We start from the raw sequence: 27,501 nt of genomic DNA, 5'->3' as shown, positions 1-27,501 counted from the left end.
ACGCCCTGGTTTAAAAATACCAGCATTCTCATTCCAATGCTAATTCGGGTTCCTGGGCTTGTCTGCAAGCTGAGATGCTGCAAAGTCCTTCCCTGGAGACTTGAAGCGGAAGAGCAGTGACCGCAGGCCCAAAGTCCGCGTGTCCCAGATGCTCTGCTGTGATGGTGCCCTTTTGGCAGAGTAACCCCGTAAGCTCCAATTTCCTTAAGCCTCCCATTCAGACACCAAGCGAGGTTTTGGGCTCCATCCATCACCTGCCACCTAGGATGGACCATTTTGTTATGCTGATATTGTTTATTCATATTTTATTCCCCCTGTGTTGAGCAGTGTTTGTTTTTGAAGCTGATCGGGGGGTGTTAACCCGCCAGATTTACAGGGAGTGCGGGGGAAATGAAACTTCTGCTTGTGTCAGACTGTTTGCAGTTTGCTCTAACTCCCAACCAGCTGTCCCTAGATAGCTCATTTTCATCCGGGGCGGATGCCAAATTTTAGCATTAACTGCAGGCTCAGGGAGCTGGTCCCACAAGGCGCTGAAGTGAGCAGCTGAGGACACGCAGCACTGCGTGGAACCGGACCCAGAGTTAACATCTGACTCCAGTGAAGAGTACAGTGGAAAACAGCTCTCTGCTGTGGGTTGAGGCAGAATTACAGGAGCAGAGGACACATCCCGTATCATTATGTGGGAAGGTGACTTCATCCCACAATTTCTAGGTCGCACCTCTTTTGCACGGTCCAAGTGAACACTGCTCCAAGCACGAAGGTTGGAGGACTAAATGTTTCTAGGCAATCTGAATCAAGAACTTTTAGTGGCAGTAATTGCAGCTTGGAGTCATTTAACAATCGATGTACTTGCCATGCAATAGCATGCTTTTTTTCTGGTTACTGGCATATGGTCCTTACCCCAGGGAGCTGGACAGTAATTAATGCATTTTGTGGTTAAATGTTTGGACTCAGCATCTCACGGCGCCCGAGGAGAAGGGAGGTAGACAAAGCAGGCATTGTCCGCAGGTTTCCCTGGGCTGCCTTAGGTCCCCTACATTGAGGCACGGTGGGGGCAGGTTTACGGGAACGCTGACACAGGCAGAGTTTTCACCTCACTTCTTTTAGTTTCACTGAAACACTGGGCAAGTTAAACTGCTTGGCATCTCCCCACGTGTGGAGGTGATATCCAAGGAGGGGAAAAGGAAAGTTGGCTCTCGGGACCACACATACAACCCGAGTAATTGAATGCCTGACTCTCCTCTTTCAGCGGGAGGCTGTTGCCATGCCTCTTGTCGCCTCTCCATGCATTTCTCACTGCCCTACTTTTAAATTTCAGATACCAGCCTTTTCTTTACCATGAGCATCAGGAAACCATGATTTCAGCTTCACCCTTTTGTAGATAGGGACCTGGAAAGGACCGAGAGGCAGAGTTCAAACCTCAGCTAAGCATGAAGGGAGCTGGAGCCGAGTCCGGGCGCTGGGAAACCTCCCGGGCCACATCCCTTCAGCAGCACTGTGCAGTCACACATACCAGGGCACCTGGAGTTCCTTCAAGAAAACCCCAAAATCTATTGCAGTTCTGGTTTTAAAAGTTATTTGGGGAAAAAAAGACACTGTTTCCTGTGCCTGCTTAAATAAAATCTGTATTCCCCACCCTTATGTATAGAAGTTGCCTGAAAGTAAATATTAAGGTCATTGGCTGTTTTCTTTTAAGGTTAGTCTCTGCGTGATTCAAAGAGCTGGACTGATAACGTGATTTGGTTAAAGAAAAAAACACTACACAACCTGCTTCTCTCAAAATAAAAATACCAAGTTTGCCTGGCTTTGGTTGAGTAAGTAGTTAAATTGGCAACATTGCCCTGAAGCACAGCAATCAAGTGCCACCATCTAGGTTTCCTGCTGAATTTCTATCATCTGAAAAGCCTGAAAGTTGCCGGTAGCTGGGGACTCCCCTAATGAACTCTTTCCATTACATCCCAGCAGCTCCCAGCTGCGTTTCAACGCTGTGGACTGGCTTCTGTCATGAAGCTTAAATGGAAGAAATGCTGTTTGATGTGGCTTTTTAATGGTCTGCAAGTTCTGTAAGAGACCCCGGGGGAAGATGTGGTGTCGAAAGCCAGCGCGCAGCACCGGCAGCCTCTCGTGTCCTGCGTGCTCCATTGTGTGTGAGCAGAGAGTGGAAGCACCTGCCCCTTCCCCATCTTTCATCAGCCCGCAAATGGCATCTGCAGAGGATCAGTCCAATTAAAGTAATGACACCACATCAGTGTATTTTCTCTCTGGGGTGCAGGCTAACATCAGAGAAAAAAAAAAAAAAAACAAACCCAACACCAAAACCTCTTTATCCCCAGGCTTGCTTGATCCCAAACCATGCTATCAGTGTAGGCACCCAATAATCCAATTTATTGCAAGACTGTCGCTTTTAAAAATACAAACCATTCTGTGTGTTTTCTTCTCAGTAAAGATACCACTGATGTTCTTTGCTCCATAGCAAAGCTTCAAGCATGAGAGAAACCCCTGAAGGAGAGAAGGGGGCTACTTTCTGCTCATGAGTGGCTACCAAACCTGCGCAGCTGATGAAGGTGTGCGGTGCTACCCCACACCGGGGCTTGGGGCCAGCAAGGGGAGGGAGAGGACAAAGCAAACAGCTCACTCGAGGCCCCAGCAAGGACCCCAGCTCATTTCACTGTGATATATGCTAAGATTCAACTCACACCCAGGGTCTGAAATCTCCTAATTCCCATATCTGCACACTTGGAATGAAATGGGCCCCTGCCCCGACCTGGCAGAGTCTTCTACTGACCTGGCAGTTGCTGGAGCGTCAGCAGTGATCACAGACAGCTTGCTTCAGGGGAGGCATCAAAACAAAATAATTCAATTAATTCCTTCTCCTAGGGGAACAGCTGAATGAGGATAAGTGATTTTCCCCAGGATCACCTGCAGAGCAGCAGATCATTCAGCAGTGCAGGTATGAACTAGTCAGCATCTGAAGTTTTACATCTCTGCTAGCTCCCAGGGCTGTTTCCACTTCTAGCCATAATGACGAGCATCGTCTCTCCAGGCTCAGCCTCTCTTTCCTTCCCGGGTGCCAATGTCCAGCCCCGTTTTGTTCCCCTGAACACCAACCCAAGCCCATTTTCAGCACAACCCCGCTGACCTCAGCAGTGCATTTGCTCATCTGGAGTTTGAGATGGTCCAAATGGAGCTACACCAAGGAGTCGGTACTGGGCTTGGTGTAGCCCTGGGGTGGGTGGCCAGGACACAGCGTGAAAAATATGGTCAGTGTCAGACCCTCATGCAGGAGGGAGGATTTTTGACCTCCCCCTCACTGCTCTGAGCACTTACCTGTTCCCGGTGCCATAATGTTCAAGAGGGAGACAGGTCCCTGCTCCAGCCCAGGTAGAGATGTGTCCCCATCACTCGTGTCCTGCCCCAGGTAAGGAAAACATCAGTGCCCTCCTCTTCTCCCTGTTATAAGCCTCAAAACTGAACGTGGCGCTGGGGTAAACACCCTCATGCCGTAGGCATAAGAGCCTTTTATGGTGCAATGCCATGTTGGCAGCCGCCTCTCCCCATCTTTTCCCCAGGGAGCAGTCTCTGGCTGTTCCCACAGCGCTAATCCTGGAACATCAGACAAGCACCGTCTAAATCCCTTGGCAGATTAGGCAGCTATCAGAAGCAGTGAAGAACCCAAATTGTCTCCCTGGGCGCATTTGCCCCTCAAGGCCTGGCAGGCAGCAAGATACTGATGTGACTATTTAATTGTCTTTTTATCATGTAAGGACAGCGGGATTGCTGGAGCCCAGCAAAGGGCTGCTTCGGGGCTATAAATCACAGCCAAAGCCCGTGGTAACAGGGGCAGGGCTGCCTATGGGGTGAGGACTCGCAGGGAGCACCAGACTCGATCCCTGAGCGGTTAGAGAGCCGCTTTGCTATGGACCCAACGCAGCCACATCTACAGGGAGAGCAGAGAATCCCATCCCGGCTGCTGGTGCTTCTCCTTGGGTGCTGTCAGGGGTGCTACGTGCCAAGGCGTTACTCATGGGGTAATGGGACACAGCAACCTGTATTGCCAAGCAGTGAGAGTAAGGGGAAGCTTATTAAGCGGTATTAATTGCTGTCTGGCCCTGGTCTAATGCAGAAACATGAGTCCCTTGCACATTGCTGCTCTCCCGCCGGCCCCGCACCTCCACGGAGGGACCTCCTGTTGATGGTGTGAAGCTCTGCACTGTGAAGGAGGCATCCGAATTCCCCCGAGCTTTCCAGGCGGTTCTTTGGGCAAAGTCCATGTCTAAGATTAATTACATTCATCACAAGGAACAAAGCAAACACCCATCACGGAGCCAACCTGCTCCGGACTAATAGCGTAAATGCCGATCTGACTCAAGCGGTGACATGATGAATGTGGATTTTATTTCCTCCTATCTGAGTCACGGTGGAAGCAGCCAGATTTTTTTCAAAAGACTCGAGAAAGAAAAGGAATCGTGGTCAGGAGAAGAAGCCAAGATCTCGCAGTTATACCAGGACTTAGAAATAATCTTTTTGATATAATTATTTGTATTGCAGCAGCACGTATAGTGCTGGCAGCTCTCTAAACAGTGATAGAAACTCCTCCACCTTCTTTAAACCTTGCAGCCTGAGGAGGCACAGCGGTGCCAAGGGAATGACGTCCCAAATCCCCAGTATGCCCACAACAGGATGGAGACCTGAATGTAAACCTCCTGAGTCACGGCTTAAAAACCCACAGAAGCAGCTGCGGTCCTTGTCGAAGCCACTTTTGCCCTGCAGACGGGGAGAACAACAATCCTGCGGGGCAGAACCAGAGCAAAGATTTCCCAAATCTTCCCATTACAGAGCCGGTTATCTGCAGCACACGCTCTACCTGCTCAGGCTGAAATTCTGGTATTTCTGAACACCGCGTACTTGATTTTGCAATTTTAATAATCACCCCTTTAGCCCAGCGGTTTTTCTGTGTAATGATCACTATAAGACACTCTTCAGGCTCCTACTAAGTTACGATAAGAGCCATTTAGAGCCAAAAGTTTGGGCACAAAACTGGGGCAGATATTTGAGGGCTGCAGCCACCCCTCAGCCCGCAGCTCAGCCCAGCGCAAGGGCTGCCCGAGCCCACCCAGGCTCCACGTGGCATCTCTCCGAGCACCAACGCTGCTGAGATTTTCCCCTTTTAAATCCTTTGCGTCTGTCCCGGCCGTGAATCGCAGTATTTCTAGGTGATCTGCGTCGCTTCCCTGGCTGCTCGCCGCGAGGTGAGCAATGGGATCGAAAGGGAGCACAGCAGCGGGCAAACATTGCCACCGAGGTGGTTAAAACCCGGGCTGCTTTTCTACAGCCGTCCTCATTAGATGCACAAGAGGTTTCTATGATTCAGGTTTCTTTTACTGATTTAACACTTGCTCTGGGGAAGCAAATGAGCAATTAGCAGGGCTGCATCTGTGATGTCATTTAAATTCAGATGACACCCTGGCTGCTCATTAATAGCAGGGATGTGCAGTTGGAGACAATATACCCAAATCCTCTGTTGGCAGCGGGCAGAAATCCCACTCTCCGCATACCCCTTCTCCCAGGAGGATGGGGCCGTGTGTCCAGCCACACCGGGCTGGCTTCAGGGGACTCGCCCCAGGGGCAGACAGATTTAGGGCTCCCTGAACACCCTGGCAACGCCCCCCCACCCCCCAGCTTTCTACGGGAAGGTCCCCGCTGCATCTGCCCCGTTCCACACCATCTGCCTTGGCATCATGCTGCTAATCCACTCGCCACATCGGAAGACGCCTTGCTTCGCATCGATGGGCACAATCTGGGGGAAAATTCAATGCATACAAACACTCAGGCTTCAGCCCAGCACGGCAAGTCCCTATTTCTAGCACAGCAAACCTACGTGAGGTTTCGTTACGTCCAGACCCACTTAAATGCCCCCTCTCGGCACTCCCGAAGAGGCTCCATCCCCATCCCACCGAGGACAAGGCTCCAAGGGGTTATTTGCTTGCCAGCTGGTAGCGCAGCTCCATCTCAGCTCCTACACACCACGGAAAGCCGGAGCAGCAAGCCCACCCCAAGGCAGGGCAGTGGCAGCTCACCCATCCTCCGTCCCAGCACCCAAGCTCCAACACAAGGCACGTCACCGCGGAGGCCACCACGGCTGGTGCTGGGGAACTCCGCTCCTTGCTTTTTGCATCCTCGACGTCTCCATCTCCACGGAGCACGCAGGCAGGGAGCCGAGGGTGGCCACCACGGGGACACTGATGGGCCGTGGTGGCAATGCGCAGCCCAGAGGCCACCGTGGGAGGAGCTGGAGAAGGGGCTGGTGCCACTTGGGCTCTGCGGGCAAATCCCCACCTGCAATCGGCCACGATAAACCGGTGCTGCTGGTTGCATCCAAACACCGCCTTGGTTCCTCCTTGACATGGAGGAGACCCACGCGGCACCATGCCAGGATCCGGCTGCCTGCTCACCCAGCTGGAAAACTGGTGTCTGGCACAGGCAGAAGTGGGGTCCCAGGGCCCCCCCAGAAGTTCCACTGCACCAACTACATCACTGGAAAATTTCTCAGCCACAATGGCAAAGCCCTGGGGAAAAATTACTGCAGGCAAATCGGGTTGAGGTGGACAGGGACTTCAAAGCATTTTTTTTTTTCTTCCTTTGGGGGCCTCATTTCCAGCAACAGATGCTAATTTTTTTTACAAAAACGAAAAAGTTTGTGGTTGATAGCAGGTGGGTGTAACACACCCACAGCAAAACAGAGCCGTGGGGACTGCAGTGGGTGCAGGAGGGACCGGGGGGACCTGGACCTTTTATAACCTGGAGAGCAGACTTTTACCTTTGGGGCAGGATAGCGCGGCAGGGCGTATGGCAGGAGCGCCGGGGATCAGAGGATACAGGACTCAGTAGCGTTGCCTTGTCCCGGGAATCTCCCACCGCAGCCTTTCGATCTGCAGCATGGTTACAGCTTACCCGAAAAGCTGGGGAGCTGGGGCCCCCTCCCCGGCAGAGCCCGGCAGCCGCAGGGCTGACAATAGCGGCATTCAGAGCCATGGTCCTGCTGCAGCGGCGCGGGGAAGGTCCTGATGGAGCCGGCACAGCACCAGTGCCAAAGCAAGGCCAAGGCAGGCAAAGGGAGCTGCAAAGGACCGCGGCGTTGACCGGGAGCTGCACCGACTCCAACCAGCCCGAGCCCATCCCGCACGCGTGGCGCATTGCTGCGTGCTTTTTTTTTGGGTAGGATGGCACAGCCAGGAGGGTATTTCTTTTCCCACTTGCTCTTATCCCTGTGACTGTAAATCTTCATTCCTCTCCTCTGTTTTCCCCCTGAGTCTGAACTTTATCCAGGTTTGGGATCTGGCCATGGGGGACCCAGCACCAGGAGCCTCGGGGGGCTTTAGGAACAGCGTTAGGTGAGTAAATGCATCCCGAAGCCCTGGGGTGTTCCTGCCACGGTACTCACAGGTACTGCTCCTCAGCCTCACCGCAGCAAAGTCACCTCTTTAACTGCCAAAAGAGTCTCAGTTGTCAGAAAATGATGTTAATGGCATGAGCATCGCTGAGCATTTTATCAATAGCAATAAACCCACTGTACTGATGGGGAAACTGAGGCAGGAGGGAGGGATCCCGTGAGTTGCCTGGCTTTACACAGTGAGTCAGCGTCCCCAGCGCAGCACCAGCCTCATCTCCCTCCTCCTCCCCCAGCAAAAAACACCCAGAAAAGGACACCGAGCGGTAAATTAGATTAACATTTGCTGCAGTGTCTCCATGCTGCCGCGCAGGCAGCCGAAGGCACTGAACGCTGCGCGGAGGGCAGGGAGGAAGGAAGCAGCAGCTGGAGAAGGGCCAAGTCCTTGCTGGCAATGCGGCCGACCTTGAGACAAGGTGCTCTGTGCACGCAGCGTAATTTGGGCGAGGGACGTAGCAAAGCCTTGGAGCTGGAAAGCAGCGCTTTCAGCTGGGGCTGGCGGCTGGAGCAACCCCGTCAGCCACCCAGAGCAGCGAGGAGCCCCTGGGGTGACTTAGCTCGTAGGATGCGCCGGCTGAAATAGTCCCATCACCCTTGAGAGGGTGAAAGGCTTTTTTTTTTTCAGCGGTGAGATTTACTCTGCAGCGGCCCCGGGAACCCACAGCCCACCGACATGAGCCCTGCGCCCGTGGAGACGGTCTCCTCCTGGGTAATGCCCTATTCTCCCACAGAACATGCGAACTACTCCCTTGTCACACAAGGGAGTGTTCACTTATCTCTGTCCCGGGTAACAGCGAGGTGTCCACTTTCCTCGCCTGGAAAGAAGAGTTGAAGCTGAAAGCGGAGTCTGTCTCCTCCCAAAGCTGTGAGAACAGCTCCCTTTATCCTCCCGCAGAAATAATGGAAGGATTCATTCACAGGCTTGTAATGGATTAAAAATAAATAACTAAGAAAGAGCTCAATTTTGTTTTGCCAATCATGCACTTAATGTAATTTTCCCTTCTTGTCCCCTTGCGCCGGTGCATGTGGACTCGCAAAGATTTTAATAAGCTGGAAAGGAGCCAAACCATTTCTGTCTCATTAAAAAAATATCATCGCACTGACAAAGGTAATTTTTTTCACATCAGTAGTCAAATCCACTCGCTGAATTAAAATCCAGCTGACGGAGAGATTATCAGTTTTTAATGGGAGCTCCCCTGCTCCGGGAGAGGGGAAGCGTGGGGGGTTTATTCACAAAACAGATCGAAATTTTTCACAACCGCTCCGCCGGCTTCTGTTTCATTGCAAGCACGTAGCCAATTATTTTTAGAATCTGAATGAAGAATTACAAAAAGCCGCTGCTCCCCCGGCAAAGACCCTTCCGTGAGCTTTCCACGCCGGCACAGCCTGTCCCTCCAGGGACATCCCCTTCTCCCAGCGCATGTGCTGGGTCAGGGCGCGGGCGCCACGAAGGCAGCCGAGGTTTGTGCTCCGGGGGATGGCCCGGAGCGGGACACGGCATCGGCACAGGGCAAGGGTGGGGAGAAAACTCAAAGGAAGACCTGGCCGAGCAGATAAGTGATGCACGTGCTTTTGTGAGTCTGGCTGCATGAGCTGAAATTTCTCTCCAGGGGCCATCCCCGAGCTGACGTCGGCAGCCAAAACTCCATTTATTTCGGCGTAGCCACAACAATTTACACGAGCTGCAGCTCTGCCCCTGGATTTAACACAAAGCTTTTGCAGAGGGATTGAACAATTCTTTCCCCCCAGAGTCGCTTTCCCAAGATAGCTGTTTTCCGTGTTTTCTTTTCAGTAAAAGAGCAGGATTCAGAGCTTCCCAGGCTGGGGCTTCAGCGCATCGCCCACCCCTGCCTGGGATTAGCAGACACGGCTCCCGTGCACCGGACCAACCCTACTCCTCTCCCGCAGCTGGAAAGAGCAACCTGAGCACTCAAGCATCTGTGGGACAACATCCTTCTCCATTTCTCCGCAAGCACCTCCTACGCTCCGGATTTATTACCTTAATGTAACGGCCAGGTCTGTCTCCAAACGGGTTGCGTCACGTGCCCATATCGCTGTCGGGTGCCGGTGCCGCAGCCCTCGCGGCCGCGCCACAGCTCCTGCTCGCTCCCGTCTCATCTCCCTTCTCCCGCGCGATGGCTGTTGTTCACGACGCGCGCAGCTGTGGGCTCGATGCCGCGCACAAAGGCGGCATTGATTTCGTGAGCGACGGCTACCTACGGCGCTCTGCCCGAGGGGCAACTGCATCCTGCCTTTGTATGGGAGGAAGGACACAGCCGGACCCCACATCCCTTCTGCTGTTTAACGCGTTACATTGCGCATCGCAGCGTGTCCTGGCTGGGGAAACAGATGTGGGAGTTAAAAATGATCCCTGTCCCCCTCCCCGGGCTGTGCAGCCTCCCCGGTCCTGGCTCACGGCCCGGAAGTCACGTCCCGCACAACCAGCTGTAGCGGGCATTTGCCACGCGAACCCCAAGGGATTGATCCGGGATGAGAAAAACCACCATTCTTGAGGAACCTGCCACAATACAAACCCCAAAGAGAACTAATTTGTGATTAAAACACCTTGCACTAAAGGCTCAGCGTCATCTCCCTCTGTAGCAAATCCTCTCCCTGAGCCCCCGGGGAGCTGCGCTCACCAGCGCTGACGCTGGTCCCAGTTTGGGAGCCAGCACGCTCTTTCCTGCAGCGCTGAGTTTTGGGGTCATCCAGAACAGCCCCAGCAGAAAACAAAAGCAAAACGTCGCTGAAGAAACGGGCGCCTGTGGCACCGGGTGGCTGCTGTCACCGTGACTCACCGGGCCCTCTCATCCCAGTTTCACCCAGCCAGATTAGAGCGTCAAACACTGACTCACCTGCCCCGGGAGTCGGCAACGTCCCATTATAAAATACGACACTCCCAGCTAAGGAAGCATTTTCGCAGTGTTTCCCTCCCCGGGACGCTTGGGCTGGCTCCGTGCAATACCTGTGTGCAGCTATGCGAGACACCAGCAAACCTCATAGGAAGCACATTGCAGCTCATGTTTTCAAATAAAACCCAAACCAACCCAAAAAAGGCCTTTCCAGTAGTACTTTTAGCTGTGTGACAAACTGGCTGTGAACCTTCTCCCTCAAGCAACAGCTTTTGTTTCACCCCCAGCTGGTGAAATACAAACAAACCCGCTTGCAGATGAGAAGCGATGATATAAAATTAAATTAATTGGCCCCACTGTACGCCAGGCCAGAGCTGGCTTTGCTAGTCCAGACTTAGAAATTACCCTCATGGACTGGGCTGTCTCCATCCCATCGGCTATCCCGTCTCCAACGGCACCAGCCACGAGGCCATCGGGGTCCGCTGGAGCAGGACCGAGAGCTCCTGGCTTTATCTTGCCCCGGAAGGGAGGGGTGGAACCAATGTTTCTTATGAATTAATTTAAAATCACTAATTTTAATCCCCGTTTAAAGTAGCAGACAGGAAGCATCTTTTCAACTACTCAGTTTTATCCTATTTTGCTTTTGTAATTTCATTTTTCTTAAGGAAGGTAACTGGTACAACCTTGAAGCGCATGACTTATGCTTCTATAGTCTCTTGACTCTAAATTTGAGGCTATTTTTGTAAACTTGATACACCATCTCTGTACACTTTTAAGCTGTGACCACACATAGTTAACATTTTGTGAAATACATCCTTTTTTTTTTTGACTACAACAATTTTTACTCATTATTTTGCCAAATGGCCATTAGGTGAAAGGTAATTAAAAAAAAAGAAACGTGAGAACGTTTTTTTCAGTTGTTTTGCAACGACTGATGATTTTAGCAGCCATTTTCCTCTTCAGAAGCTGAACAACTGAACAAGTCCCGTGCTACTCGGGCAGGTGTGTGGACAAGCTCAGCCCGGCTGCTTCTTCACTGCCTGGAATTGAATCCGTTTGAGGAATTTTGCTTTTCGCGCTTTCTTGCTGTTCTTTCCGAGTTCCAGACAGCACGAAGCACACCTCCTCCTCCAACACGTGCAGAGCTTAAACCAGTTTTGGTGAAGTTTGGTATATTTTCTACGTATTTTTCTTTGAAAAAATGTTTACTGCTTTGCCCCGCTCTGTTCTTCGTTCTGCATCTGTTGTTAGTGGTCATCAATGGCTGATGCTTTAGTGACCAGGGCAAGGGAGGCCAGTGCTACCGCCTTCTCACATCGTGAAGATATTAAACTTTCTCTTGGTGAAGAACCCCTACTTAAAGACTATTTTACAACATTAATAACACTTTTCTCCCACTGAAACACCCAAATCTTTGGGCGTTTGGGCCACGGACTCAAGTTCTGCACCGATGTTCTTAAAAAGAAGGCTTCATGCCCATCTTCTAATGTCCTTTTCTGAGAGTTTCTACACCGAGTAACTTTTCAATAGGTAACTATCAATTAGACTTTAACACATACAATTTTAAAGAGCAATTCTTCTTGAAACACGTTTAAATCCAATTTTGATTTAAATGCCAGGATCCAGTGATAGCGGCGGTTTTCCCCCCGCGCAGTCCTGCCCTCCGGCCCCCCGCCCCACCGGTGAAAGGCACCCGCAAGCGCGTCCTGCCCTGGCAAAGGGTTTGGCTGGGGGGGCAGCTCCTGCCCCTGCTTCTTCAAGGACATCCCAAAAGACGCAGCCCTGCAACAACCTCAGCTTGCATTTAAGGCAAAAACGCCAAATATTTTCCCTTAAAGGTAAAAAACACACGGATCCCCGAAGCTGAATCCCTCATCTCATAAGCATCTTCAGCTACTGAATCCATACGGCACACACGGCCTCCAAGTTACCTACAGAACTCTCCGCTTGTGTTAGCTCCCTTCACCCAACCCCGAAAACAGCCAAAGGTGGTGGTAATAATCTACAGTGAATAATTGAGGACCACCCCTCTGAACGAAGTCAGATCACCTCCAGCGGCGTGTCGGTTGTTCCACTAGTTTAAGGTCAATTAAATTAAAGCCCACTCTTCCCAGCCATCTTCCCGAGGCTGAATCCACGCACAGAATTGGGCGCACAAAGAACTGGCCCACGTATTCGCATGCCGATTGGCGCCAGGCAACAGAGGAAGCAAACACAACTTATCGCAAGCGGACCGCAAGATTTTTTTAAGCGTGATGGATGTTAGCTAAGCTTCACTCTTACTGGAAAGAAATGCTACTGAGTCAAGTCAGAACTAAACCTGAACAAGAGAAAACGTCAGTCAAACTGCTTCTTTCAACCAGAACCTAGCTTGAAACAAAGACAGGGTTACAAGGTACACAGTTTTATGTACGTTACACATTTCTGAGACAGCAAGACCTCAGATAAGAAGCACTGTAACAGGACATAGATGACTGCAGCCGCCGGCGAGGGGAACGATCTCTATCCTCTTGCTTCGTGCTGCAGCTGAACAGACTTGAGCAGTTACCACCTCGTTGAACTCATTCTAGGAGAGCTGAAGTTCAAAAGTCAAACTGTTGATTAAAGTCTGGAAATACACAACTGCCTACACCATTGTTCTCAGATTTAATCATCTTTTTATTATCCTTAAAGAGAGATACTACTTTCATGGTAATTTATTACGACTGAGACCTGGTCAAGGGAAACAAAACAATTGCACAGAAAAGTTCTGTGGATGTGACAGGGGAGAAAAAAAAAAAATTGTACAAGAAGGAAACCAAGTCACTGTTCAGCGAAGTGAAAGAAGCTGGCAAGCCACGAGGGAAGGCAACACAGCTCCCCCTCGCCTGCCAAAGCCTCTGCTACGGTTCTGGACTGCAGCTGAGAAGCGAATCGAGTGCTGTGACTGCTGTGCCGGCTACTTACCTGGCATGTAAGCAGACGATTCAAGGTTTTATCAGCAGATGATCCTTACTAAAACACGAGCTATCACACACGAGAGCGGAAATGAAAGTCAGAATACAGTTCAATGCCCTGCCGAAAGCTACTCTTCCAATTATATCCAAATACAGGTATTAGTAGGTTTGCTGTTTGAGGAAGGGAATCTGGAGCGCAAAAACGCCCATGATGTCCAGGCTGCTCCTCCAAGTTAACGCACCTCCCGTCGCAGCCCACACCAGCGAGGCCGCCAGGTCCGGGCCTCCGCTTAGATTAATTTGTGCCAGACAACATGGAGCTGAGCAAGTATGAGCTTTAACGTGCGAAGCTTTAGTCACAGCTCTGAGCACAGAACTCTGCCTTAGTGTTGTTATTTATCACTCAGGTTACATCAGCTTTCAGGCAGTATGAGACATTTTCCAGATCAGCAGCAGAGCGGTCTTTGTCTGGAGCATTAAGGCAATTCATAAATTAGTTTCAGAGGGTAAAACTGCAGCGGTGAAGCTCAGGAAGCTGGCCCACGCAGAACTCCCTAGGCAAGCTTCCAAAGTCACACAAGTGGAAAAATTTAATAATTCAACACCGAGTTTCTATAAACTTCAAACCATTGCAGACACACACCTGCTATTGTCCCATCTGTTGACAAAACAAATACATCTTTCTTTATTATGAGCTACAGCTATTGACCTGCCTGTGACTCACTTCATCTTCTGTTCACTCCTGTGGACTCATTTTCATCTAAATTATACAGTCCAATTAAACTTCAATTTATTAATTGATTTTTTGGGGGTAGTTAGATATCGTTATTACAGCAAGTCACTTATCCAAACCCATGTATCTGTCACTTCAGGAAGGGAGCCTTGATTAACAAGCAAACATACAGCATGAGCAGTTTCGTAATAAAAAGATTTGTAATAAAGTGAGATTCATGCCCCAGAGGTTGTGCCATGTTGCACAAGGCATCCTACGTGGTTCCTTTCTGAGCTATAGCAGCACGACAACAAATAAAAGGGTTGAGAAACAGAGAGAAGAGGTTAACAGAGAAGATCAAGCAGTGAACACATCAGCCAAGTTTGGGTGATGGGATCTCAATCATGGAGGATCAGGAGAGGAATTCAACAGTGTAAGTCAGCAGCTCACCAGGACAATGCCGCACAGCACAGACAAATGCTAAAGGCTGTCATGCCAGCGGAATGATTTTGAACTAAAAATTATCTATGCAACAGCATTTGGAGCAGCAAGGAACAGCATAACAGCTCACGAGAAGACAAGAGGCTTGCTGTCACCTGACAGGTGTTTAAATGCAGTGTTAGTGTTTGAATGAATGGCTACGTCGGAAGGAATTGAAATACTAAAACTAAACACAATTCAGAAGTTATATTCTTCTTCAAGAGCATATCGCTCTTTTTAAACCTAAACCATTCTTTATGGATAGATGTTAAAAAAACAAAAGAGAAGGAGGGAGCAGCCAACAATAGAAACTCCAAAGGAGGAAAAAAAAAGGGTCGGGGAGCACCTGACAGCCTTGGGAAGGTCTGTCCTTCCTTCACGACCTGTCCAAAACCAACAACAAAGTCCTTTACAAAGTGCAGGCCCGGAGGCAGGAAATGAAAAATAGGTATGAGGGAGGACAAGCAGTCAGTGACTCAGGTACTGAATATATTTAAAGAACTTCTATTAGTCCTAAGATTAAAAGGCATACAGAGGTCACAAAATCCAGATGAAAGCAAGATGCAGATTATAAAGAACGAGGCCTTAACTCCTTGTGAAGACTGCACACGTATGGTCTTTTACAACTGAATTTCAGAATCATTTGTGCTGTCAAGGACATCACAGGAAAAAAAATGAACAAGGCAAAGAGATCAGCACAATATGTTGTTAGGTTCTGTAGTTTCATAAGCACCAAATTCACTCAGACGTACTTTTTAAAATGTGTTTGTCCAGAAAGTTCTTGGAATTTATTATACACATTCAATAACAGATGATACTCAACATTCAAGTGTTGTTGAACTAAGTTTACAAGCACTTTAGCATACAATGTATACTTATGCTAAGAAACAGAAGATTCAGCATATAAGGGAGTGCAGAAGGAAGCTACTTCAAAGATATCCCCTTCCATCCAGTATCTACATATTACCTGGTTTATTTTAAAACCCTACACGATGTCAAGTAAAAAGACTAATCAAATATCTACACTTCATTGTGCACATCACATCTACTTCAGATGCAGGACAAGAATTTTCAAAAGCATGTTCCATTCCTCCTTCCAGAGGAACCTCAGACTTCAGAATTGACTTGATTTCAGAAACAGAGCTTGGCTTATTAAAAAGATTTGACAGTAGCAATCCAGCAAGTTTCAAATACGATTATGAAAAAGGCAGCGAGCCACCAGGATTCTTTAGACGAGCATTCAAACCAGTGTTTACAGGACTAAAGCTTGTAACGAACTTAACGCAAACCTGCCATTAATTTTTTGCAGGACCTTGAAACATTTTACTCGCTATGAGAAGCGATTTCCCCCAGCCAATGTTTTGTTTGTTTGAAGCTTATCCATCCTAACAGAGTGCTGCCCAGGTAGACTGTTTACTCTTGCTTTGCAAGAACACCAATCCAGACTCAAGAGGAGCATCGCTGAATTAACAAAGGGCTACTTCTGCTACCCCAGGACAGTTAAAAAGAAAAGCCCCAATTTTTCAGAAGCCAGCATACTGGATCAAATACTTTTTCCTGTCTGTGTATTCATTAACCCTGTACAAAAGAAAGCTGATTAGCAAATGTAAATGTTCATATAAAAATAGCCAACATCTGTTTAAATTTAGAAATTTATTTTGTTTAATCCACAAGCTTTATATAGCTTTAGTTAAAAAAACAAAAACAAAAAACAGTGAAAACATGACAATATCCAAAGTTCAGGTTCCTCAAACTTTCAAAGACCACATCTCTGAAAGTTGCTTATACCATTCCGAAGAACCGTAACGAGACAAGATTTATGAATGGGGCAACGACATCTCACAAACAAAAATTTATGTAACTGAAGGAATTTTTTGCTGGGACTGCTGATCATGGAAACTGCCCTTTAAAAAAAGAACATAAAAATACAAATGAAATTCCAGTGTTCCAAATCAACATGTTACATCAATATAAACCCACAGTGTCCTGGTAAACAACATGCTTTCATTTATGTACCATTCTAAATCGCTATTCTGGATTCGCTTTAATGGAGACTATACAGGCAACAGTAGAAAGCATTAAAATATATGTACGTCCTTGGTAATTCTGCAGTGGTTTTACTTCTGGGCAAGCTTACAAACCACAAAGGTTAGTAGCGTAATGTAAGTGGATACAAAAGAAGTCAAATGAGACCCTCACAAATTATGCTAAAGGCTTTGTTGAATTTCAAAGAAACTAGGGAACTGACGGTCATGTTTAAAACCTTCAAAACAAATCCCTACTGCTTCTAAAAAGTCTCACTCTAAATGAAATTATGTTGACTGTCAATGAAAGAATGTCACTAGTACACTGTGGACACCTTTTGTAATGTAAATCCATGCCCTTTGTACGTGGTGAACCTCAACCTAGCAATTATTACAACAAATGTTATATTCTAAAGCTCAAACACATTTAGCAATTTGAAATTGAATTCTGAGTACAAACCAAATAAAATGTACATTATATCAAAGGATTCAGCCTAGGATGGTGGTGACACTTGCGCCTTCCTCATCGACCTCAGTGCCTTCTCTCGCAGATGTTTTTCTAGATCGTCAAGGTTGTCTTCTGGTTCACTTTCTGTCTCCTTCAAACAAAGATAAAGCATTTCTTCAAACACTGAAAGCTAAGCCAGGCTGCAGCCCTCCCATCGAGTAAAATTGAGTAAAATCACCAGACGCTAAGTTGCGCTTCTGAAGCAAGACCGCTTTTCAGAACATCAAGAGTTCGCTGTACATGCATCTCCATCTATTTTCTTACATTGGACTCTTAAAGTAAAGCACAGGTACTAAATTCTTACCTTTTTGGGTTCTGTCTCTGCTTCCTGGTCTTCCTGTGCTGAGGTGGTATCTGCCGCAGCCACAGCAGCAGCCGCTACAGCCACCGCAGCCTTCTCCTTCTTATGTTTTTTGTGTTTCTTGTGCTTTTTATCCTTTTTATGCTTCTTATCCTTCTTTTTCTTCTTCTTCTTTCCACCCCCTTCTTGATCCGAATTCTGTAACAAACAATTCAACAGGTATTACAACTCATTCCCAAGGCTTCAAAACATTGGTAAAACAAGCCCACAACCACCCTGGGCAATTTGAACGGACTGAGCAACATCTGAAACTCGGTGAACTCAACACCGCCTCCAGAACTGGGGGAACGTCCCATTCCCAATCAATGAGAGGGGCAATCCTATAAGACAGATACTGTAACGCACGGCTGGGCTGTGTCTGTTTAAAACAGACCGTAACACCACACAAACTCGATCTGCTGGTCACAGCAATGACAGGCAAGCCTCTTCATAAAAATTAACACTGCAGGTGGAGTCTAACTCCCTCAAAGACTCCTCTGGCAAAGAATGGAAGCGTCCCTAGGAAACACCTTAGGAGAAGAGATAAGGATGCCAAGCAATCTGTTCTTGTATCTATTAGGAATAGCCTGAGATTGCACGTAAGACTACTAAGCATAAATGAGACCACCTCACTTTGGAGACCATGAAACTCATGTAGACTCATGAAGTGGGAAAGTCTTTTTCCAGAAGTTATAATTTATAGATAACAGCACTTTTTTTTTCAGACTCAGAGATGTTAAGTTTGAAAAATTTATGTTATAAATTGTTTATAAGATGTTTTTAACTATGAAGAATCACTCCAAGGATTTCCCTCCCCATGTGAATAAGCTTAAAGCTGTTCAGCAGCTAAGTCTCCATGAAAATAACTTGCCATATAACCCAAAACAGTATTGTTTTCATTAGCAAAGAAATACCCTTGCAGGTGATGGGCTCTGAGTTGGGCTTTTAGCCTTTTTTGCAGGTGACCAGTTTGCAGAAGGAGAACGAGACCGAGTAGGAGATGAAGGTCCTTGATGTTTTTTCAGTGCTGGCTCAGGTGATCCTGATGCAGACCGTGACGAAGACACCCGTCTTGCAGATCGTGGACTTGGCGTGGAACCCCTTAAAAATAGAAGGGCCACAATTAGAGATATAAGAGACAAACCAAGAAAATTAAAAATGAACAAAAAAGCCAGGTGAACATATGTGCTTATAACCTGGTTAAGCTGCCACTTAAAAAGCGATTCATTACTTTGCTGGCGTATGTTACAAAAGGCAAACCAATCTAATACTGCTGCGGATCCATTAATGCCAAAGGATACTGCAACCTGATAGCTCGTTAAACAATAATACTATTGCTGTTCAGGAATGATTGCTCCCTTTCTTCTGATATGACTAATTTATAGCCACATTAAAAGTCAAGAGAATAGGAAAGAGTGGAAGACATTACATTCAGCTACATTTTCTTTCTGAAAGAATTAATACGCCAGCACCATGCTTTGGACTATCTGCTCGTAAGAGCAGCACCACACTAAAAAGCACCACACTAAAATTCTAAATGTTTTTTTCTCTTGGATGACCACTTACGAAATGATTTACAAGCTAATGAAAAGTGTTGGTTCCCTTTTGCAGTTAGCCTTAAAATAAGAGAAAGTTCATTTTTCCTTAAAGCTAGCAACAAAACTTCTCCTGCATTTCTTTTCACCTGCTGTCCCAGTGCTTTATTGTGCTACTAAAAGACCCCTGGAATTCTACATAAAGCCTCTTTAATGCTTCTCCCCGTGTTGCACTTTATTTTAACAGATGCTTCCGATCTAAGAAACTTCCAAAAATCAGTGTTATGATGGTGGAAGTCAAAGAGAGTCACCAACACTTGAGCAATCTCAAGATATGAGGACTATTTTAATGTGACTCCCTAGCTATTCCCACTGCATTAAAACAAAACAAACAAAAAAACCCCTCACAAAACCAACAACAACAAAGATGGACTTTTTACTTTGTCTTCTTAGGTTCTGGCGTTCTTGACACCCTCCTGATAGGTCTAGTGCTTGGAGATGGAGACTGTCTTCTCTGGGGTGAAGCTGAAGCTCCCCTTCGTGGTGGTGGCGGGCTTGCAGAGGTATGAGAAGCTCTAGGCCGTGGTGAAGGTGAATGCCTTTTGTTTTGTGGTGGAGAACGTGTTTCCCGATTGGACCTACTGGGAGGAGATCCCTTCCTGTGCTTGGAAGATATCGAAGGTGAACGCCTTTTAGCAGTTGGTGAGCTCCTCTGTTTTGGCGGTGGCGAATGGGAGACTCTGCGTTTTGACTGTGGAGAAGGTGATGCCCTTCGTTTAGGTGGGGGAGGAGGAGAAGCTGTTCTTCTCTTAGGTGGTGGAGAAGGAGAGTATCGTCTCTGTATCGGTGGAGAGTATCTCCGTGGAGAAGGTGAGCGTCTGCGTGGGGGTGGTGATGGAGACCTACAAAGAAAGCAAATGTTCAGGCTCCACATAGGCATGTGAATTAGTTACAAGTGTCTTGCAATTCACCCAAAGAGGGGAAAAAAGAACTCCTCTAAAAATTCTTTAAAACTTCATTTAATACTAAACTTTTTGAAAACCAGCTTAATGGGTGTCATTCGGTACTTGATAAACCAATCAAAAGATATCCAGGCCACACACGTACCACACAAAATCTCGCTAGGAAAACTACGCTTTCCTCAGTAACCTGCAAATCAAGGAACTGGTATAATGGCATTTCTTTTGACACGTCGTAGTTGGAAGTCAACAAACTAAAAGCAACCACTTCATGACAAAAAGGCAATACACTACCTTCGACGAGGTAACGAAGGTGACCGCCGCCGCCTAGGAGGAGGGGCAGGCGAAGGAGAGCGTCGCCGCCTGGCTGGTGGGGGCGATGGACTCCTCCTCCTCCTACTAAAGAGATAAAGGGATTTCTCAGAAAAGTTGCAATTGAGCCATGAGATTCTTGTTTGTCCTTCTGCTTTCACTATACAAAATCACCTTGTTCATGCACTTCAAAATGAAAGTCTATTAGAACCACTGATGGAAAAAATACACTCAAGTCTTTCTAAAGAGCATGAGACAATACGTTTTACTGTAATTCTCAGAGCCCACTACAGCAGTCATGAGGCAATTTCACATTCTGCTTAACCTGGTCTATTCGCATCTTGTAGCCAAAGAGGAAGATCAACTCTCCCATTTTCTTCTGAAAGCTCATTTCTGCCATTTCCCTTGCACTGAATCATCTACTCATCTAATGAGTGATCATCTAATGAGTCAGACCAGGTTACTGGGCCACCAGGAGACCAATCCAACAAAACCACCTCTTTGCCATCATGCAGTGACATGATTGCTAGATCCAACACAAGGGAGGAACTGGGAATGTCCAGCTGTGTCAGGCAGAACAAAGCTGCATTCAGCAGCAGCCTGAAGTTGGGTCAGATTAAGGAGTGTGAAACTGTACTTCGAAAACAGCTTTGGATCTACGGATCTGAAATACAAAATTACTTATTTCTTGAAAAGCAGAGAAAAATCAGAGTTGTTGCTAAACTGCAGCTATCTGGATTGAAATTATTCACAAAATGAGCCACTGTCTGCTCAGCAAGGTTTACAACAGACTTCTGGGAGTGGGAATTTTAATTAAACACATACTTCCCTAGAGTTTCAAAAAAGAGGAATATTGGTATTTTATAAAGTAAAACATTCCTTTTTTTTAAAGCAATTAAGATAAAATGACTGCATAAAGGAAAAAATGAGAGCAATGAGAAAGCAAAGAAGCTCATCGACAGAAACTGAGATTTGATTTCAAATACACTGGCTGTTTTTCTTCCAAGGCAATGAGTTACACTTTTTATAGATCAGAGTTTGCTCCAAAAGACAACGTTCTTTTACGATCTGAAAAAATACCAGCCTTCAAATGTCATGGTTGTCCTAATTAAACGTGTATTTACACAATAGGCAGTAGATAAATTTGCTATGTTGCAAAATAGATTAAGATCTTTGAATTCCCATCTGTTTTACATAGAATTGTTTGACAAGATCCATAATTAGAATGGTCTACATTTGTAGAAGTAGTCATACTTAATCTCATACATCATTATGTACGCTGCAACGATATTCTAACTAGGTCTTAATTACAGATTGCTCACAAGGGTCATTATATTAGATTAATAAACCCATCAAGCACCCAGCTTCCTACACCTTCCTGTATTTTGAGATCAACATAGAGCAAACAATTTCACAAACAAGTGTTAACAATACTGCCTACATAAGAAAAGAGAAAATAAAGTAGGTGTTCACTGCTGGTCTACTACTAGTAGTTCCAAATATCTAATGAATTGAGGAATGAGGCCTTTGAAAATTCCAATTATCTGTGACCCAGAACATCAAGATCTTAATCACTTGTTGCAAGTGTACAAGAGGGTTTTAGCCAGAATGCCAATAGCAAGCAACAATACAAAGTAATGCTCACCCATCTTTCAAACCCGTGTATATGGAATGAGAAAACCCCAGAAGAATACAAGCATTCAGTTGTTTTCAGACATCAGTAAGATGCTAATGACATTAATGTTATTAGCTGTTACAGGCTTATGTGAATTAACAAATAGTGAGCAATGAAGGAGACAGAGCAGGTGTTCCTCCATTTTTTGTGCCAGTGAAACAGTCCCAGATCCAACACATTAAGGAACACATCAGTCTGAATTTCCCTCACCTTACTACTTTGAGTGTGTAAGTCCAAAGGACAAAGGATGGCAAGTACTTATCTGTGACAAAATAAATGAGAGCCTGTCTAAATTATTTTCTCTATGTAAATCCTATTTAACAGATTAATTTCTAACCAACCTTTTCATCACTGGCGATTGCCACCTCTTTTCCATCTGCATCCTGATAGCAGTGGAGGAAAAACAAAACAAAACAAATCTATCTGCCATATATTTGAGGCAAAAATGAACATATTAAATAAAGTTCAGAGTAATTCTTACCCAATGAGCATAACAAGAATGCAATCTTAAAATAAGATGGGGCAAACTGGACATGACTTAATTCTATTGTGTATTTGCTGACAGTTGCACAGCACATTAACAACATTAACTAAATAGTTCAAAAAACATGTCAGTTACATTCAATTTAAGAAATTACCGAGGGGAGGATTCCTTCTGTCGTTTTCGTGGAGACGGTGACGGACTGCGTGAATGTGAATGGCGTCGGCGTCTGCCAACTTCCCCATTCTTCACATTGGATCTTTTTGGTCTTTCCTCTTCAGATGAAGATGAAGAACCAGAATCTATAAACGTAGAAGAATCACTCTCTGGAAAATGATTCTCACGACACTATTAACGCAGTTACTGATAGGCTTATAACTGCAGGTTAAACTGCAGTACTAACCTCTTCTCCCACAAAGCAAGAAACCTCTATTTAAAAGCAGTTCAACTAAAAATGTTAGTTGAAGTCAAGTGATAAATAAATCCACCTGAGCTGGGTAAAAATATTTGCAGCAACCTAACTGTCCACATAAAATCTGACTAGCCAGGTAATTTAAAAGGCGATCTGCAGTTACTTACAGAAACATTAAGTGGACAAAAACCTACACCAGGCCCAGGTTAATTTACTAATCTCAAGCATACTGGAGTCCAAAATATTAGGAAATAACCTATCACAACAGATTAAGTAATCCATAGCAAATAATATTTATGTGTGGTGGTAACAGTTTAAAAGCACAAATTTTAAAGATGTAAACCAATTAACAAGAAATATACCATAACCTTTAAAAATTATACTTTATTCTTCATGAGCAATAATTAAAGTGACTTCATTATGAATAGTAAATCTAGAATTAAGTTTACAATAGCACTGCACATAGTAAATAATTTTAACTACTATTTGAACCTAACATTAACTACTTCCTGCAAAAGTAAAGTGCAATCCAGTTTCAGGAAATCTATGTCATCCATACCAGATGAAGACTGTTGATTTTGCCTTCTGTACTGACGCCTCTGTTGAACAGAGTCTGCTGCAGCCATTTTACCTCCCTTATCTTCTTCTGAAAAGGTACACACATGGACAGAATATTTAAACTGAAAATGCAAATTTGCCTTATTCAGGCAGAAGCAAAGTCGTATTACAGTAGATCATCAAGCATGCTTCCCCCCCCCAATCTTAAGATAACACTGAGGCTGGCATACACTTTGGCTGAACTTTTCCCAAGAAAGCTTGGATGGAAGTATTTGAGGCAGTATGAGTGATCATCTTTATACTTCTGAGAACTCTCGCTTTCAGTCTATCAAGGGGGTTCAGCACTTTACCACTGCCTTTTATTGTCATGCATCTTTGATTAAAAACCCCACCCAAAACCAGCGTTGAAAAGTGAGAGCCATACCTGATTCAGACAGTTCGGCCTTCCTTGGTTTTGGTGCTGGCGAAGGAGATTCTCTTTTTTCAGCACTCTTATGTTTGGGTGCTAAAAGACAAAGTCAAATAAGTCAGTTGCAATTCATTACATTCTTGCATGCTTTTCTGCTCATACAAACAGTACACAGCATTTTTGAGAAAACAAAAGCACAAAATGACAAAGCTGCTGGAATACAAATTTTTATTTGATTACCTGATGCTCTGCTAGGCGAAACAGAGCCACGGCTTTTTCTTGCACGATTCGACTGCTGGGGTGTTGGAGACCTACGTGGTTTTGGAGGCGGACTTGCTGGTGGGGATGGTCTGTGCCTCCGCCTAGGAGGGCTTGCTGAAGGAGAGAGCCTACGCGTTTTACGAGGAGGACTGGATACAGTTCTTTTAGGTGGCTTCTTTGGTGGCGATCGGGAACGTGAGGAAGAGGAGGAAGAGCTACTGCCAGATAAGGATGCTGATGACCGTCTTCTCCTGTGAATCAAACATAACATTAGATTCTGACTAGCCAGAGCTTAAGAAACATTGAACATGAGAACAGAATTGCATTTGTTTGCAAGCACATATATAAGAGCCACATACAACAGCACTTCCAAAACATGGTGGACCGCCTTCAACACTTGGTTTGTAGAAGAGCAGAATAACAACCAATCTTTCACAGTTATTTTTAAACTACACAGTGAGCAAAAAATTGTTAGTGTTACCTTTGCTTGCTTTCTGTCAATCTACAGACTACAACTAAGCTTTTCTCCTGGGAGCAATTAGTTTTGTTTGGGCTCTCTAACTTTTGGATGGTTAAGAGAATTCTCCGTGTTAGCACATGTGATTTAATGATCTTCAGAACAGATCTGTTTAAGAGTTTAGTGTGCAAGTACACTAAGAAGTTTTTATACCAGGAGGTAAAAATTTCAGAAAACTTAACGACTTAACAATTCAGAATCAATCCATCCATTCTTATGTTTTAGTCTTTCATCTTTACTTTGTAATTTTAAAAAGGTAGGGCCTCTAGAATTCTGCGGCAAAATTTGTGGCAAGTTCTGTTACAATTGTGTACCTGCAGAATCCACCTTTGGCTGCAGAATTCCTGAGAACCTGGAAAAAAGAAACCCTACCTTGAGTGAGATAAACATTTGCTGAAAGGGAGCTCTTGTACATCTTGCAACATACATGTCTGATACTTTTCACAGTTTTCCCAGTAACTGTGTGAAATTAACATCTTTACAAACTCAGAAAAAAAAAATAGTCATCACCTTGTCATAAAAAGGAAGAACTGTTCCTTCCTAAAAAAGAACAACTGCTGCACACAGGAAGCATCACTTCAATTCTCTTCCTATGAAGAGGATAAGAATCTATTGTCTTCCTGTGAAGGCGAATGTCTATTTTGACAATGCCACAAGTATCTAAGTTTCTTTGCAAGGCAACTCAGAGCTTTGCTACTAGAACAATTGCTTATGCTGTCAAAAATGTAACGTCCAACACCAAAGAGCAGACCTGGAAGATTATTAAGTAAAAGAACATAAAGAGGAAACACATTTCAAGCCAAAATTTATTTTTTCCTTTATGTGATGGAAATGTAAGTCATAATTTAAAAACTCCCAACAAGTAAAATCCAGTTACTTGTCCTAATTTTTTCCCCAGGCAGGAAAAAAAGAAGTATTACGACTTAAGCAAAAAAAAGTCATAAAAGATGTCACGTCAGTCTATGCTGGGAGCTATCCAGAGCCATTTGAAGAAGTTACACTTCTGAAATTGCCAGTTTTCAGAAAGGGGAATTCTCATCACTATTTCAACTCAAAAGAAAGTTTCACAGCTACCATTATGTTTCCCCACAACACACTTATGAGATACGACACTGCAGTTTTTACATCACTCAGATCATATACGTGACAGTACAAAGATAAGATGAACAAGGTAATTTTGCTAACACTCATTCCTCACATCTAACATTCCCTTCACCTTTCAAAGTTTAACATTTTCAGTTGTCTCAAAAAAGGGAATCTTACCGCCTCACAGGAGATCTGCTTCTTCTGTGTCTGGGTGGGGGAGGCATTCGTCTTGGAGGGCTCCTTCTCCTTGGAGATGGCCGTCGCCTCGGGCTTGGTCGCCTTCTAGGGGAGTAAGACCTGTCACAATCAAAAATTCAAATGAAAAGCAACTATCTAATTTTCAGATTTGAGGAAATTTATCCTCAGGGCACTGAGCGTAAAGTTGCTTTTCTCCAAGTGCATCGCATTAAAGTAGCATGTAGCTTATGATGCAGAGTGGTACATTCAGAAACAATCAGTGCTTTAAAGTTTACCAACACCTCTCTAAGAAGTAAAATAATCAAAAAAGGGGAGAAAAGTAATTTACAAAGTCTTCAGCATCAAATCTATCTCCTAGAAGGAGGCTACACAATTCCTACTACCTAACAAGTGCCATACTCAGCATTAAGTACCCCATTCTTTCTCCAGTCAGCTTAGTCACTGTGAGCATCTTCTCAAGAACTGATAGGAAGAAAACAACTCCCAAACACATTTATCCATTGAATGCATTTTTCTCATTTGGCCTAAAACATCCATAGCTCAACAGCGCTAAAAATATCACTACTTTAACTGAGAACATTACATTAAGTGGCACCTTCAGAAGAAAACATTCACTTCTCAACCTTCACAGCCAAGATAAATTGAAGTCCTACCTTGACCGTGATCTATGACGCCTTCTTGGTCGAGAATGAGATGGAGAACGTGATCGAGATCTTGACCTTGACTTGGACCGAGTTGGGGATCTTTGACGAGTCTTCTCTTTCTCCTTCTCTCTCTCCTTCTTTGAATTACGTTCGGGTGAATTTTCCTTAGTCTCTGGTACAGGAGGTTCAGGTTTAGGAGCTTTTGGGATATCACTGTGAAAAATAAAGACTTAATTTATAAGCACATACAAACCATACCCCTGGAGTAACATTTTAGAAGCTACCAAGATATTCCTCCTGCCCATCCTCTGACAAGATGTTATCGACATCCCACTCCAAAACTGTGAAAAGAATTAGAACATGGTACAATGATTCAAAGAGAAGAAAAAAGTAATATACAGGCTATCCGTCAACTTGCTAGAAAACAGGATGACATTGTCAGAAGCGGAAAAGATGACCAGGACAATGAAACCACAGTTGTAGCTAAGCACTCTGCCTTTAGAATTCTACACAGGACAAAAGAAATCTTACTGAAGATTATTAAATAAACTCTTTTGCCATTGCAGGGGGACATGGAGAAACAGGCATTCCCCCAGGTCAAGCTTCAAACAGGTATTAAGATAATTTCCATTTATTAAAAGGTAATATATGGTTCTACACACAAAGTTAGCATACTTACTTGTTTGAAGTTGCCTCTTGAACAACAGTCTCCTTTGGTTTCACAGAGGGTTCTGGCTCAGGAGTTGCCTCTTTCTTTTCCGGTGCAGGAGTAGCACTACGGCTCTTGGTTCTGTGATGAGGGGACCGAGAATGGCTGCGTTTCCGCTCTCTTCTGACAGGCGACGACCTCCTTCGAGGGGAAGGAGACCTTGATTTGCGTCTAGGAAAAAGAAGCGCCATTTAATAGCATAACATAATGAAATTTTGTATAGGATAACAAAACCTGCGATATCCAGCAGCTAAAAGGTCTTCTGAATCAGGTAGCCTCTCAGTACTGTCTACAGCAGTTAAGACACATGTAGACACTTTGTATCTTCTGCTAGTAACTGACAGCCAAATTGAGATGTCAAACAAAACCAAAAAAGCAAACCCCCAAAACAAAAAAGAACAAAGCCTGGAACAGATAAACCATTAAAAACTGTTCCTACTCAATAC

The 27,501-nt window shown here is 45.3% G+C and overlaps 1 protein-coding gene across 3 annotated transcripts in view; it reads right to left on the bottom strand.

The window, feature by feature from the left end:
• Window positions 1-15,174: 15,174 nt before the first annotated feature.
• Window positions 15,175-27,501, bottom strand: part of SRRM1 (serine and arginine repetitive matrix 1) — a 19,570-nt gene continuing 7,243 nt past the window's right edge. For 2 of the 3 annotated variants that reach the window (XM_059830626.1, XM_059830629.1), the window contains 12 exons: window positions 27,026-27,226; window positions 26,356-26,559; window positions 25,682-25,801; window positions 23,881-24,152; window positions 23,656-23,736; window positions 23,233-23,319; window positions 22,419-22,563; window positions 20,088-20,192; window positions 19,275-19,736; window positions 18,214-18,400; window positions 17,264-17,458; window positions 15,175-17,050 (listed from right to left, as the gene is read on the bottom strand). In XM_059830626.1, the coding sequence (XP_059686609.1) occupies window positions 16,946-17,050; window positions 17,264-17,458; window positions 18,214-18,400; window positions 19,275-19,736; window positions 20,088-20,192; window positions 22,419-22,563; window positions 23,233-23,319; window positions 23,656-23,736; window positions 23,881-24,152; window positions 25,682-25,801; window positions 26,356-26,559; window positions 27,026-27,226 (2,164 nt within the window). In that variant the 3' untranslated portion in view covers window positions 15,175-16,945. The remainder of the gene's footprint in view (window positions 17,051-17,263; window positions 17,459-18,213; window positions 18,401-19,274; window positions 19,737-20,087; window positions 20,193-22,418; window positions 22,564-23,232; window positions 23,320-23,655; window positions 23,737-23,880; window positions 24,153-25,681; window positions 25,802-26,355; window positions 26,560-27,025; window positions 27,227-27,501) is intronic. The other variant, XM_059830627.1, reaches the window with a different exon arrangement.

The sequence above is a fragment of the Gavia stellata genome, chromosome 29 (assembly GCF_030936135.1).
Source record: "Gavia stellata isolate bGavSte3 chromosome 29, bGavSte3.hap2, whole genome shotgun sequence".
Classification (NCBI taxonomy): Eukaryota; Metazoa; Chordata; class Aves; order Gaviiformes; family Gaviidae; genus Gavia; species Gavia stellata.
This window is presented reverse-complemented; position numbering and strand designations above follow the sequence as displayed.